The following is a 16,265-nucleotide window of genomic DNA, read 5'->3' as shown; positions in this document are numbered from 1 at the left end:
GATAGTTTTTTGAGGAACCTCCACACTGTTTTCCAGAGCGGCTGCACCAGTTTACATTGCCACCAACAGTGTAAGAGGGTGCCCATCTCTCCACACCCTCTCCAACATCTATAGTCTCTTGCTTTGCTCATTTTAGCCACTCTGACTGGCGTGAGGTGGTATCTCAGTGTGGTTTTGATTTGTGTTTCCCTGATGATGAGTGATGTTGAGCATCGTTTTATGTGTCTGTAGGCCATCTGGATGTCCTCTTTGGAGAAGTGAGAAGACACTTATTCTTACGTGCTGGTTTTGTCAGTTACCTCATTTGAACCTACATGCTTGACGATAGGGACTATTATACTCCTAGTGGATGTCACCACTCATGTAACATTTTCTGAGGACTTCCTATATGCCAAGCACTGTCAAGTATTTTCCAAGATTTATCTCATTTAATCCTCACAGCAATTCTATGAGGTAGGTGTTATTACCAAGTCCATTTTATAAATGTAAAAACTGAGACTCAAAAAGTTGATTAACTTTCACAAGATCCCACAGCTAGTAAATGGTGAGATCAATATTTAAACCCAAATGATGAAGCTCCAGACTCCAAACTCTTCACCACTATACTACATAACTGCAGAGATCTCTGAAATACTGAGAAGAAAAAAAAAAACCCAACTTTTTTTTGCTTTCCATTATACAGAATACACCTAAAAATTTAAAACAAACATGTAGGAGCAAACATGTAGGGTGGCTCAGTCACTTCAGCGTCCAGCTCCTGATTTCAGCTCACGTCATGATCTCACCATCCTCACTGTGGGATGGAGTTCCGTATCAGGCTCTGTGCTACAGCATGGAGCCTGCATGGGATTCTCCCTCCCTCTCTCTCTCTGTCTCTCTCTCTCTGCCCCTCTTACATGTGCACTTTCTCAAAATAAACATTTTTTAAAATAATAAAATAAGATAAATAAAACATGTAGGCAAAAAATAAAACTAGATAAATTTTCCTGCACCAGAAATCTGTAATAATGAAGTCCTACACAAGTGAAAATGGCAAGATCGCAAACTGTCAATTATCAAGGAATAGTACAGAAACTGCCTTGTGATCAGAGGCATTAAGGTCATGGAAAATTGGCAAGGAGGGAATATTAACCAAATGTGATAACCATATTCATACAGACCTAAAAACAATGGAATAGCCTTATCAATTTCACCAAAAAGCATAATTTGATGACATAATAAATTTAATATTTCTCATCTATAAATTATACTGCTCATTACTCATCTAATTAATGATTACATAGCTCTAGGTTTTACCAGTCTTGGTCTTTGAAAAAAGAGCAGAGGGGGCACCTGCTGGCTCAGTCACTTACGCATCTGACTTCGGCTCAGGTCATGATCTCATGTTTCGTGGGTTCAAGCCCCACACGAAGCCCATTTCATGCTCTGGGCGGACATTGTGGAACCTGCTTGAAATTCCCTCTCTCCATCTCTGCCTCCCTTCTCTCACTCTCAAAAATATTTAAACATACAAAGAACTTTTTTAAAAAATCTTCAAAATTTTTAAAAAGAGCAAAGTGTCTAATAAGATGGGTGAGAAGAAAGGAAAGATCTAGGGAATGAAGGAGGAAGAAAAGGCTTTTCAAGGGAGAAAGGTTTTAATCTACCCATTACTACACAAACATTTGAAATGTGTGGCCGAGAAGTTCTGTCACAAAAAACCCAGCCGATGTTTAAACAGACAAATTTAAGTAGTAGAAAGCTAAATGGAAGGAATAGGGCAGTGGTTTCAAAAAAAGTGTTCCGATAGCAAAACATCTTTAGGAAATAAATTAAAAGAAATCCTAACAAATAAAGTACGTAAGAGTATAGATGACGTGGCTGAAGTGGAGTGTGGGAGCGTGCAGCCCCACTTGCTTGTCCCTGCTGGCAGCCACTGAAAAAATTTCATGAGATTTCAGGGCTCCAACCAATACAATTCAAAACTTCTGGGTTCTTCTGAGGGAAGACTAACACAACTACCTCAAGAAACCTGTCACCTGATTCTAACTGGCAAACACATTTTCTTACTCCCTTATTTCCTGTAATTTGCTCTCTCACAGGTTTCCCAAAGCCAGTCTGGAATGAGTTGTATGGGTGAAGGAATGTATGGCTGTGGAGGGCTATCAGAAACAGGAATAGGAGAGAAGTGTTAACAGAGGAGGCATGTTTTGTCGTAAGAATGCATGAGGGAAGTGTTGGCCAGAGAGGGGACACCATAAACAGAGACACACCCACACTCAAATGATGTACACAAATGCATGCTCACATACACACTCGTACATGCAATGCTGCCAGCATGCACACACACGTGCACCACCACAAGAAATGGGAAAGCCCTTTGGAAAAAGCAGTTCAAGTAGAATGAATACCTCAGAGGCTTGCCCACCTCACTATTTTATCTTGAAAAAAACTAGCACAATCCTTGTCGAATTTTAATGTGCATATGAATAATCTATAAAATGCATATTCTGACTCCATAAATCCTTGGTGGGACCAGAGATTCTGCATTTTTTTTTAAAGTTTTATTTATTTAAGTCATCTCTACACCCAGCATGAGGACTGACCTCACAACCCAGATCAAGAGTCCCAGGTTCCTCCAACTGAGCCAGCCAGGAGCCTAAAGATTGTGCATTTCTAACAAGCTCCCAGGGGATGTCTCCGCCACTGGTCTTTGGACCACACTTCAATAGCAAGGGCCTAGCCTACAGAACAGGATGTCCCAACAAGTTCTGCATTATAATTGAGAAAAACAAAACCCAGTCAAGTAAGACTGAGAACTGCTCAACTAAATAAGCTAAAACAAAGGATTCTCAGGACTCAATTTATTAAACTCTAAGAAGATAAAGATACACAGTATTTTCCAAACTTTCTTGGCTTCTTTTCAGAGCATTCCCTAGCACCAGCGTTTGTGAGGCGTACTGGAGCACAGAGAGAGGCAAGGTGAGAGCTGTTGTGGGAAATCAGCTTAAACACCCCTGGTTTAGAAGTCTCCCTCTTTCTCCCATTCTTCCAAAGAAAGACACCTCAAGTTCCCCCATTTTAAATGCTAATATCCACGTGTGAAAAATAGAAAGAAAATAGATACCTCTGGCTGGAGAGATGTTATTATGAGAATTCCTATTTTCCTCCTTTTCTGGAGTGTCTTCGATGAACATTTAATACTTCTAACTAGACAGTTAACTACCTTAGAAAAAAATAACTCAATCCTTCCCCCCACACCCGCTCAGGTTATTTACATTCTCACTTGAAACAATTACTTTATTCAGATTTACAGAACAGATAAAACAAAAGATTTTCTAGTAAAGGAAGAACTGCTGGTGGAGTGAAGAAAATAAAGGAATCAGAAAAAGGCAAGCTGGGGGAAACGAAAAAAGGCAAGCTAGAAATGAATATTAGCGAGGAGACTCTGGGCCCTGGGGACATCAAAGATAATCAGCAAAAAAGGATAGAAAAAGATCAAAGAAGACCAAAACAATTTTGCCATCTCTGTTAATGTACCTACAGCTCTACCTTTTTTTTTTTTTTAGTTTATTTATCTATTTGAGAGAGAGAGAGAGAGAGAGAGCGAGAGCGCGCGCACGCGAGAGCATGAGCAGAGGAGGGGCAGAGAGCAAATCCCAAATAGGCTCTGCCTTGACAGCGCCCAGCCCCACTTGGGGCTAGATCTCACAAACTGAGATCATGACTTGAGAAGAAACCAAGAGTTGACCACTTAACCAACTGAGTCACCCAGGCACCCCCTTAGAGCTCTACTTCTCAACCATTTCTTTGGCACCAAGTATTGCCTACCTGGTGCTGTTGTAAGTTGATCATCCCCAGTACTTCGTATGATAGTGTGCAAATGAACCCTGATCAGATTATAAAACACATAAAAATGAAGTGGTTTAACTCATGTCTAAAAATTACCAGTGGGCTGCATAAACTTTTTATCATACACACATAGTAATATACACACATACACTTAGTTATTAATTATACTATTAATGATTCTTAATATTTGTGTCATTAAAAGGGGAAATAATATTTACAGGGATTTTTCTACTAAGAAATAGTATGATATCAAAGTCAGGATACAAAGCACAAATAATGTCACTATAAAAGATATCAAGGGGCAGCTGGGTAGCTAAATCGGTTAAGGGTGCAACTCTTAATTTCAGCTCAGGTCATGATTTCAAGGTTTGGAGTTCAAGCCACACATCTGGCTCTGCAGAGCCTGCCTGGGATTTTCTCTCTCTCTCTCTTCTCTTCCTCTCTCTCTCTCCCCCTCTCCCTCTCTCCTTCCCTTGCTTGCACTCTTCTCTCTCTCAAAATAAACAAACATTAAAAAAAAAAGTATCAATATGAAATTTGTTAACAATTACATGTCAAAAATATTAGTTATAGTTAATATGGGGGAAATAATTGACTCAGTTTGTTCTTTATTCACTATGCTGCTAGCCCAGTTTTAATATAAATTCTTTATTAGTTATAGGTAATAGGTTTAATGTAAGAAATTACCAAGATATACAGCACTAGATCTATATATACCCAATTTACAAGAAAAAAAAATCCTTAAAAAGTTACTTAGTAGCAAATATAAATGTTACCATGGCAAGATAATAAAAACGAACCACAAATTCAGGTATCTGAATCTCACATTACATTAACTAGCTACTGACTTTAAACAAGTCACAATCTTTCCAGGCCTGTTTTCTTATCTGTCAGAGGAGGATACTAAGCTAGAGTTATGAGTTCCAACAAATAGAAAAGACTTCACCCAGCAGATCACTATGCTTTACCCAGCAGTTCTCAGTATAGCAAGAACTGAGCTGAAAATCCCAAACAAAAAGGACTGGAAACAACACTGGGCTCAACCTATTTTGAAAGTTTTAATATCAGTATTTCTACCCCAAACCTCTGAAGATCTTTCCTGTGAAGACAATCTTATCCCTCTACTATCAAGGTTTCAAATAACAAAAACTAGCCAGTCTCAGGAAATGACTAAACTTCATGGAAGCTGTAGAAAAGTTCCTTCCAGCTCTAAAATTCTGAGTAATTCTATAATTTCCCATTATAAGCAATATTGCAAAATGAAGTGCTTACTGAATCTTCTGAAACAGATTATCAGAGATCCTGTAACAAACGGTAGAGATTCTAACAACCATGAAAGCCAATAAACAAAACATTATAGATATTTAGTAAATATCCTTTAAATGAAATCATGACATATTCTACCTACTTGCAATACCACTAAAATTACAATCTATAAAACATTAAGGAAAATGTGTCTCAAAAAAACCTCAAACACCTGTTTCATTAAATCCTTTAATGAAAAGTTGATATCCCACTAAATGCTAATCTATCTACCAGAATATATTGGCCCTCTAAACACCTCAGAAGAAAAGAAAAATAAGCAAAGAAATATTTCACTCAAATAGGATAGTTTTATAAACCTCTTTATCAAGACAAAAAGATGAAAAGATCAACCAGTAGTCAACCTGCATTTCAATCTACACTCTAGCAGTAAATCTGTGATTGGATGACCATCTTCCTCTCCTCCATGAAGGGTGGTTTAATGAACAAATGGAAAGATATAAAGGAGAACATTCTGAATACAGAAAATTACTACATGAATGACAAATAATTTAAAGAGATTGGCTTTTAATGAAACCACCAATAATAACAAAATTAATTTTGTAGCAATATGTTATAAATATTCTTTCAAAACATATGCCTTAACAGTAATGGCTCACTCTGGAAAACACTGTGGAGGTTCCTCAAAAAATTAACAATAGAACTCCTCTATGACCCAGCATTAGCTCTGCTAGGAATTTACCCAAGGGATACAAACGTGCTGATGCATAGGGGCACATATACCCCAATGTTCATAGCAGCACTTTCAACATTAGCCAAATCATGGAAAGAGTCTAAAGGTCCATTAACTGATGAATGGATCATGAAGATGTGGTTTATATATACAATGGAGTATTACATGGCAATGAGAAAGAATTAAATCTGGTCATTCATAGCAAAGTGGATGGACTTGAGGGTGTCATGCTATGTGAAATAAGTCAGGCAGATAAGGACAGATATCAGATGTTTTCACTTGTAAGTGGAACAGGAGAAACTTAGCAAAGGACCATGAAGAAGGGGGAGGGGGGAAAATAGTTAAGGAGAGGAAAGAAGGCAAACCATAAGAGACTCTTAAATACTGAGAACTGAGGGTTGATGGAGGTGGGGGAGAGGAGAAAATGGGTGATGGGCATGGAGGAGGGCACTTGTTGGGATGAGCACTGGGTGTTATAGGGAAGCCAACTTGACAATAAAGAAAGAAAAACCAATAATGGCTACCATTCAATGACCACTTACTATGTGTAACCTGCTGTGATAAGGCTTTAAAAAAATTAACTCATTTAATCTCAACAATGCTTCACCCAAAAAAAAAAACAAAAACAAAAACAAAACACCTGAGTAGCATACTGAAGATCACTGCCAATATAATCAGTAATATAGCGGAAGAAACAGATGTTAAATTCAATAAGGTTGTCTCATTTTAAAATTATTTTATTCCCAAAAAATGGTTTCTGGGATTATTAATTATACTTAAATTTAATAATCTGTATCACCATATGTAAATTCTCAAAAGCAAGTAATTTTAGTCTCTGAAATCTTACTTTAATTATACAACTATCATCTGAAAAACAGCAATTTCTTTTAAAAATATACACTATTGATACACACATACATACAGACATATACATAGAGAAAAGCGGAGGTCTTTACCTAGCAGCAGCATGGCAGTTTCATTTGGCTGAAATTTCTTGAGAAAACTAACCAAACTGGAAATTGGCTGTGATGTTAGAACACACTTTACCAAAAGTGCTTGACTAGTAATGACCACACCAATAACTGACTTCATTCTTGATTTGAGCACAGGACTTCTCCAAAAACTAGGACTAGATTGGAAAATTAATTATAAATTCCTTCTTCTGTTTATTCATTAGCAAATATTATTTATCTTTGCTAGAATTCAAACCCTCAGAGGCTGGAACTGGGTCTCATCCACAATTCTACTATAATACCAGCCTAATTCCTGGCATATGGTATGTGTTCATTAAGCATATACAGAATTTTAGAATTCTGTTGACTACCGTTTACTTCTGATATTTCACATATGTACACATGTGGGTTCTTCTCCAAATAATGACTTATACAACCTATATCGAAATTCCAACTTCTTCAAAGCTATATATATATTTAAAAAAACATACCAATAACTTTTCCTTTCTAATATATATATTCCTCTTTCAACAAACTTTCATTGAACACCTATTACTTCCCAGGCACTTTGTCAAGCATCTTTGAAAAAGGTAATGAAAAGCTCCTATTTCCCTTAAGAAACTCACAGCATAAAAAGAGAGTAAATGCATACAGGTAGCAGAAAACTACTGTATGCTAAATGATACAACAAAGAAAGGTAAGTATCACAAACTGAGGCACTATTCAGATTCTAAAATCAGAAAACAGCTACTCTCATAACTTGAACCAAAGTTATTCATCCTCTGAGGGAGAATACTCAGTTTTATGAAAAAGACACAAATCAACCCCGGATTTTTGAGGAAACCCTGAAGCTAGATCAAGATCACAATCAGAAGTATGCACAAAAGACACACAAAAGAAAGCATGTTTGAGATTGGTCAAGGAGAATGTCACAGCCAATAGATAAACACAAACTAGGTTTGGAAAAATAAGCAGTTACCTAGGTAGGCAAACTGATAACAGAATTGTAGAAAATATCTACAAAAATATCTGTTAATCTGACTTTAGACAATTGGAAATAGACATCTGGAAGCACAACATGAGGGAAAATTCCATTATTTCTTTAATTTCTGCCTGATTTCTATAGTTGTTTACAGGTCTAATAATTTATATAATTGATCTATTTTTATAGTAACAAGTTCAGAGATAAAACAATACTATCTCAACCATAAAGTAAAAATTAGCTCCACACTAATTATAATTAAATTTAACTTGTTCCTTTAATTGTACCAGTAAATTCAAATAAATGCAAAATCTGAATTCTAAACTATTTTTCAATTAAACAATCTCAAATACCACAAATCTATGTTTAGTATATTCTAGGTTTTGATAGGCCCTCAGTGTCAACCAATTTTAAAAACCACTCAACAGAGTGACTTCATGACTTTAGCTCACTTTAGTAAAGAAATTATTCTCATTTTTAGTTATACAATGCAAATTTCAATAATCTGAATAACAAGACCTCAATAAGTGGTTTGTGAGATAATGAACAACTTTCCAAAGTTCTACTGTAAAAATTCTAAGGTATAATGTAATGTAAGGTATATTATCATTCTTAAAATATGAAACTATTATGTCTATGAAAATTATAAAGCTAAAAATGTTTCAAAACTGAGTGGCAAATTATATTTTTTTTACTTGCACACATACATGTTTTTAAGATAAACAAAAAATATGAGATGTGCAAAGTTCTTTATGTTCTTAATATTCAAAATAACTACATATTTTGTTATAACATTATTGTGTTATAAAAATATTACTTCCATGTTTAAAAACAAAGAAATGAAGACTCTGGGTCACTCATCTCAGTTACTAGTCTAACTGTAATAACTATGCTTTTAATCAAATAACAGCATCAAATATGAAACAAAATTGTAAAAACACTTTTAAAAAGTAATGCTAAAATATACACCTACAAATTATGGATAAAATAGTCTGATAACATTTTTACAAGCATAGTCTTAAAAGTTATTGGGGTGGGATGCCTGGATGGCTCAGTTGGTTAAGCTCAGGTCATGATCTCATGGTTCAAGAGTTTGAGCCCCCCCACATCAGGCTCTGTGCTGACAGTGCCAGGCCTGCTTGGGATTCTCTCTCTCTCTCTCTCTCTCTCTCTCTCTCTCTCTCTCTCTGCCCCTCCCCTGAATGCACACATGTTCTTCATGCAACTCTTGATCTCAGGGTCATGAGTTCGAGCCCCATGTTGGGTATAAAAATACCTTAAAATAAAAAAGAACGTGAAGTTATTAAGGGCACCTGGGTGGTTCAGCCATTTAAGTGTCCAACTCTTGCTATCAGCTCAGGTAGTGATTTCGTGGTCATGAGATTGAGCCCCGCAACACGTCTGCCCTGAGGAATCTGCGTGGGATTCTCTCTCTCTCTCAAAATAAATAAATAAACTTGAATAAATAAAAATTTTTTAAAGTTATTGGAAAAGTGATACTACTTGTTAAATAAGAATAGCAAAATTTAAAAGAACTTTAGTTGAAAAAGTTAAAATGCCTACTATGTTCCAAATACTTCACTAGCTTTGGAGGATACTAGAGAGGGTAAGACTGCCCAGAAGTACAGACAAATCATATAGACAATACTATCACAACATGATGATTTTCTAGGGATAATTACATGTATCTTTACAAAGACAGACTGAACAATAAAATAGTTGGGGTGGAGAGGTTATAATCCCAGAGGGTTCCTCCCAGAGGGTTTTTAGTTTAAGAAACACCATCTGATGAAAATACTTAAGTGCTGATGCAGCGTAAGATTGGTTGGGATATTCAGCAGGAAATGAAGCTAGAAAGACAGATCGATGATAGATATTATGGCTGTGAATACCATGCTCAGGAGCTCAACCTTTAATCAATAAAGAGGACTTTATTCACTGGAGAGGTCTTAATTTTTTTTTTTAATAAAAGAGTCAACATAAATAATCACATAGGTTTTTTAAAATATACTGAAATAATCTTAGCAGCATTAGGAAGAAAAAACCAAATTGTCATAATTCATAAGATAAATGACATGGGCTTCTAAACTATAGTGACATAAACTGGAAAAAGGACAGATTTGAGAGACTATCCAAAGACTTGACATGAGGAATGAGGATGAGTTACAAAGTTGAGACAATGATAGTTGCTGGCTTAGATTCCAGAAAGAGTATGCCACATACAAAGTAAAGTATATAGAAGAAGCCATGTTTCAGTAGGCGGAAACTGATTTCAGAGATGCATAAGAAAAACCAGAAAAAATTTGTTAGAGACATTAAAAAGGGAGAATTTCACTATGGAGATGACATGGAAAGAAGAGTGAGATTAGGCCACTGAGTTTAACAAGTAGGTCATTAGGTTATCAGAGAGATTTTATTTAACAAAGGATAAATGAAAGAAAAAGAATGTCTGCTGAAGTAAATCTGTTGGATGTAGAACCCCATACTAGTAAAACGCTACACCAGCAGTTCATAAACTTTTTGGTCTCAGGCTCTCTTACACTCTCAAAGTTAAAAGAGCTCTTGTTTATGTAAGTCTAATCTAGCAAGAAATAACTTACTATATTAGAAATAAAAACAGCTATAATTTAAATATGCTAGTTCATTTAAAAAATAAAGTAGATCACGATTTAATATAAATACTTGTAAAACCTGCATTTCCAAATCAAAAGTAACTTTGTGTGAAGAGTAGCATTTGTATACTTTCACAAAACCTCTAATATCTGACTTAACAGAGGACATCTGGATCATCATATCTACTTCTGCATTCAGTTTGTTGCAATATGATGGTTTAGTTCAAGAATACGAAGGAAATCTGGACTCCCACAAATATGTAGTTGAAAAAGGAGGAGTAGTTTAATAGCCTTTTCAGATAGTTAGATATTCTTCTTTGATACTACATAAAGACACAACAAGTAGTTATTTCTCAAAGGTTAGCTGCATGTGAAATCAGAAACTACATCAACAAAGTTTTCATAGTAGTCCCTTAAAATCCATTGGTTTATGTTGTACTTTAAACAGATTATCTATGCATGGTTTTATAACATCACACATTGGTTATCTGAATATACTGGTTCACTGTTAGGCAGATCTTCCAAAGATCAACAATTTCATGACAAATTCTCAGAAGTTACATTCATTAGTATCACCACTTGATTTCATCCTTAAAATACTGGGATCTACATGGTTACACATTTTCAAAAATTCTAATTTTCACTTTAAAGTTCAATTTTATCACTGAAAACAAATACTATCAATTGTCTTCCTCGAAGTGACAGTCTTACTGTGTTCATTTTCAAGAAAATAGATGCTACGTATTCAACTTTGAATAATCATAGTTTACCAGGCATTCTTTCAAGTAAAAATGATCTTCCATATAAAAAGCATCTAGTTCTGCTTGCAAATTAAACAGCTACACAAATGCTTTCCCTTGAATCAACCACTGTACTCTAAGTATGCACCAGAAGGGCTTTACTTTACTTCCCAGTTCATCAAATATATTAAAAAAGACATGAGACTTCCTAAAATTCATAACTTGTACTACTTTATCACGGGAATATATGCTTAAGTGAAACTGGCTTTATTTTTATGTCACAGACATGGGAGTGAAGACTGCGATGAATACAGATAGCGTTCAGTGCCATTGCCATTGCTTTGATTCATGCTAAGGGTCCAGCAGTTTTATCCATCCTTGCCTCTGTTAACCACAAACGGTTAACACAGCAAAAAAGACATCTTTTTTTTTAATAGTTTATTGTCAAATTGGTTTCCATACAACACCCAGTGCTCTTCCCCACAAGTGCCCTCCTCCATCACCACCACCTCTCTTCCCCCCTCCCCCTTCCCCTTCAACCCTCAGTTCGTTTTCAGTATTCAATAGTAAAAGACAACATCTTAATATGACTGTGAAAATAGTTTGGACCTCACAGGCTCCCTAAAAGGGTCTCAGGGAACCCCAGGGTTACTCAGATCACACATTGAAAACCACTATTCTAAATTATCCAAACACTAATTGCTTTAAGAATTTCTTTGTAAACAATGAACCCCCGTGACTGCTCTAACCCAAGAAATGAGGAAAACAAACAAACAAACAAACCAACCTCCTAGAATAAGGAGTCTCTGAACAACTTTTGTGGTGGCTGGAAAGGCTCCTCGGAGAGGTAGGGAAGCTTGGGAACTATGCATTTCTGAAAAGCTAACAGACTTAAATGGTCCTCAATATTTTCTCCCAATCCTACACCAAGAGAAGTAGAATCTGTGACAAACCTCAAATTAGAAGATAGACAGCAAATATGGCAACAATAATACTGAAAATATTTTTATCAGATAATTGGGGTTAATTTTAGATTTCTTCAAAATGTAAATCTTAACAATTTACTTCCATTTTATAAAAGTTGAAATAATTCATCTTTTTACCAACAGTCATATCCTGACCATATTACCGTGTTCAGTTATAAACACCACTTTTTTTAAATGAGAAAATTTCAACCTCTTTGGCTCATACATAAAGATTTACTAATACTACCTCATGTATAGAAGTCGGTACAATTCAAAGTGCTTCTGATTTGACAACAAAATCATAAAATGTTACAAAAGAAACAAACATCTCTCTTGCTCACCTTTCTATGCCAATAACTAGCACAGCCCTTGTATAAAATAAAGACACTCAGTAAACACTGCTGAACATCGAAGTAGTTGAAATGCGGTAAGAACACAGGTCACCAGACACCTAGTACAACTAGTGCTCTTTCTTCTCTTTGAAATCTTTTTTGTTGTTCCATAAAATAATATCTCTCAAAAACCTAAGAGAGCTATTACAACTTATCCTGAGAAAATATAACATTACCTGTTACACTTTAAATTCTATCAGAAAGTTTGCTACGGACTCAGTGTTTTATATTTTCATTTAGATCACACTTCAAAATCAAAAAATAGCTCTATTATTCTCATTTTTAAAATATGTGCCATCCGAGTTAGGCAGTAATTTCCATTCCTATATGAAGTGGCAAGGAGATACTACTCTAACTCGATCATACACTGATTGCACTACCCTCAACACACTATACTAAATATTTCCCTTTCTTTGACTTAGACTGGTTCTTAATTTCTTAAACTTTCTTAGGTTTGAGACACTTATTGCATTACAAGAACTTGATGAGGAAGACATCAAGATAAAGGAAACTGTATAGTGCCTTTCATAGTAACTTGTCACCATAGCTTTTTCTTTTTTAAATGTTTTCTGTCAGTTTGACATTTATCACTACTTCTCTAACAAAAGTATAATACAGAAAACTTTAGGTACTTGAACTATCTATTTATTTAGATTCTGGATTAAAAAATGAATCAAATTTAAACTAGTTAAGGTCTGCAAGCACAAAATTGAAATTCAAACACAGAAATGGCACAAATTTAAAGAACATAACTGATCAATTTAGGAAATGAGACTACTTCAAATCACATTTCATTTAAAAATACTACTATGAATATAACCTCATTCCACTGCCTAGTCTGCAGTAAAATGTGACCTACCAAGGATATAGCAAAAGAAAATGGTGTTCTGATGAAATATAAAAGATTTGAACTCATAATCATCAGTAAAGACTTTGGAGGGAGACCACGGGCTCTGTCTTCTCTAGAGGTTTAAAAAGACAAGACTCTTTAAATGTCTGGAATGCCTTAGACTGGGCCTCATATTTGGTGACTTCCAGACCGAATCAGTTCAAAGGTCAGTCTGATCCAAGCAATTCAAGTCCCGTAGGGTCAGTCACACAGACATGTCATTAGCAAACTGCATCTTCAGCTCTGCTGCTATCCAGTCCCTGCTTTGATAATCACCAACCTTACCCTCGAAATTATCCTAACTGCTAATTAACATGTCAGTTGTAGAGAATTATTTGTTCCAGCACCTGAAACTTCTGCTTCTCTCTCGTGTTCTGCAATCCTTTAATCCTGTTTTTCTAACATTACCAGAGAGGGAAATATTTCGTGGTGCAATCAATATCTGCCCCATTAACGATGTCCTATTCCACTGTTCTATCCAAACATGGATTCCACTCTGAATTTCAGAAACAGTGGTTGGAAAGTAACAGATAACAGAGAAATTAGAGCTCTTAGATTTAACTTAGGGCCAAAATCAAAAGAGAAGATACAATTCAGAGAGAGGAAGGAAGAAGCTGAGAGGGTCGTAGTGTAGAACACTTACTTTTAGGAACAGAGTGTCCCTTAGACTTCTGGTGAGTTGCCCAGAGCCTCTTCAGTTTCAATCCAAATGACAATGCTTCTCTGAGTCCTCCTCAAGTAATGTTTCCACCACTAAAAATTGGATCTATAAGAGCTCAGATGTACTGGTAAAAAATATCAGGGGCCCCCTTGTGGGCCTCAAGCCTCTTTTAAACTAGGCCCACTTCTCTGTCCTGGGCCAACTCCCCTGTGCACTATATTCCTTCTTCTTCCAGGTGCCAGGTATTCAGCCTGTTTCTTCTCTTCTGAGCTGCCACCACCTACTCTATTTCTCAGGGTTCCTCTAACCCCAAGACTGGCTGTGGAGTAGGACAACAGCTTCCCCCCTTCCTTGCTGTCCCTGCAAATAAACATATAGGCTCTTCTAGTTTCAGTATTTTTTCTAATAGCTACAAGAAAATAGAGAGGAAACAACAAAAAGCAACAATATCGTACCAGAGATTAAGATTATAATAAATGTCTCCACTTCACAGTTCCTGCCTCCAAAAACCACATTTTCTAAAAAAGAGTTTGAGTGTTTTTAAAGAAGTACAAAGTATTAACGTATATATATATATATATATATATATATATATATATATATATACACACAAACATATATTCTAAACCAAATCCAACCTGGTATAAAGATACAAAGATACTCTGCTTTTCAAAATACTTAAATCACGGGTCCAAAAATAGTTGCCACATTTACTTTAGCAAATAGGTGCTGTTCCTTTTTACTTTTTAGAATGGACTGCTATATTCTCTTAAATTTAGATGTTTGAAAGTTTGCTTTTCAAAAAATGTCATGAAAAATGCTCAATACATTTTATCCAGTGTAAATGAGAATACGCAAAATGCATTTTCTGATTCACAAAAAGACATGTGAAAAGCAGCTAGCTTCACTAAGCAAATTAAACTTTTTAAGATACTGCTAACTATTTCTGTCTCTACATTTTAAAAATTTAATGAATTGTCATAAATAGTGTTTGAAAATCTGAATATCTAATTTTCAAAAATTTTACTTCTACTGAATACATAAATCTAATGTCACTATAAAGTATGACTTCTTTAAAACAAAAGTATAACACATTAGTATATTCATACTCTTGTGATCATTTAGTTTCTAACAGACTTTGTAATCCAAAATACATGGTATCTAAACATTGTCACATTATAAGACAATCTTCCTATAAAAGTGAAAGAACTCTAAGTGTTGGCAGATCAACAATGTTAGACTCTGAATTTCCTGTATGACTTTCTTTACCCACTTAATTCACTTAAGTGGTTTTTTGAAAGACTGAGTTATTATACTGTAAGCCTACAATAAAATAAAGACTGAAAATAGGCAGAGATCATTTTATCTCATTTGTATAGTCTAATAGATTGCCATTTAATCAAACTAAAAATATTCACTTACTTTCAGTAAAAATGTGTCCCTGTGACTGGGCTCGCCTCCAACTATTTATAAAATATTGGAGAATTAAAATAAAAATATTAAACAAAACCTTGATCTAACCCTTCCCGACTACAAATAAAAAAAGCACTTTAACCTATTGTGTGTTCTATAATCAGATACTTTTTTTTTTTAAGGAATTAAATTAGATTACATCTTTTGCTCCTACAGAGGATTTCATGGCTTTTCTTTGATTCCAACACACTAACACAACAATGCAGCCAACATTAATATACCCGGACTGGGCGGGGGGCGGGGGGTATTATACCCAGCGACACGAATTCAATCGCAGTTGCGAATGCCTCCCTTAAATAATTTATTCTCTCTTGGCAGCATATTACCTTACAGCCTCTTAAATTACCCCTCACCGCAAACCATCGCAAGGGTCGCAATCAATCTGACCCAATTCCTATCGCGGCCACCACCTCAGTCTCGCCTCCTCCCGCCAGGTCTGCGAGTGTCACAGGAGGGGGCGGCAGCCGCAGGGGCGTCCTCTGCGCCGCGACCCGGGCGCCCCACGGCGCGCGGGGCAGGCCCGGGACTCACCGGGTGGAGGTGCCCTTCCGCACATCGCACATCATGCACTTGAAGGCCTCGGCGCTGTTCCGGAAGGTGCAGACGCTACAGTCCCAGTAACCCTCATCCGAGGACGGCTTCGGCTGCCGCTTCGGCCTGCAGGACACAACCCGGACACGACGCGGCGCGGGGTCACCAGCAGGCCGCGCCCGGCGCCGGGCCCCGCGGCCGCCCCCGCCCCGTCCCCCGCCCCAATTCCGCGACCCCCGC

The 16,265-nt window shown here is 36.4% G+C and overlaps 1 protein-coding gene across 5 annotated transcripts in view; it reads right to left on the bottom strand.

Annotated features, from left to right (window-relative positions):
- YAF2 (YY1 associated factor 2) overlaps nucleotides 1-16,265 on the bottom strand; it is a 73,909-nt gene that overhangs the window by 57,213 nt on the left and 431 nt on the right. For 2 of the 5 annotated variants that reach the window (XR_003914194.1, XR_003914195.1), the window contains exons 2-3: nucleotides 16,026-16,151; nucleotides 14,004-14,381 (exon numbers count right to left, since the gene is read on the bottom strand). Coding sequence is in view for 2 of the 5 variants with exons in the window: in XM_029953542.1 (XP_029809402.1) it covers nucleotides 16,026-16,151 (126 nt within the window). In the remaining 3 variants the exon portion in view is untranslated. Of the gene's footprint in view, nucleotides 1-11,835; nucleotides 12,036-14,003; nucleotides 14,382-16,025; nucleotides 16,152-16,265 lie in introns of those variants that run through there. The other 3 variants (XM_029953542.1, XM_029953543.1, XR_003914196.1) reach the window with 2 other exon arrangements.

The sequence above is a fragment of the Suricata suricatta genome, chromosome 10 (genome assembly GCF_006229205.1).
Source record: "Suricata suricatta isolate VVHF042 chromosome 10, meerkat_22Aug2017_6uvM2_HiC, whole genome shotgun sequence".
Classification (NCBI taxonomy): domain Eukaryota; kingdom Metazoa; phylum Chordata; class Mammalia; order Carnivora; family Herpestidae; genus Suricata; species Suricata suricatta.
The sequence above is the reverse complement of the archived record's forward strand: the minus strand, read 5'-3'. Positions and strand labels throughout refer to the sequence as shown.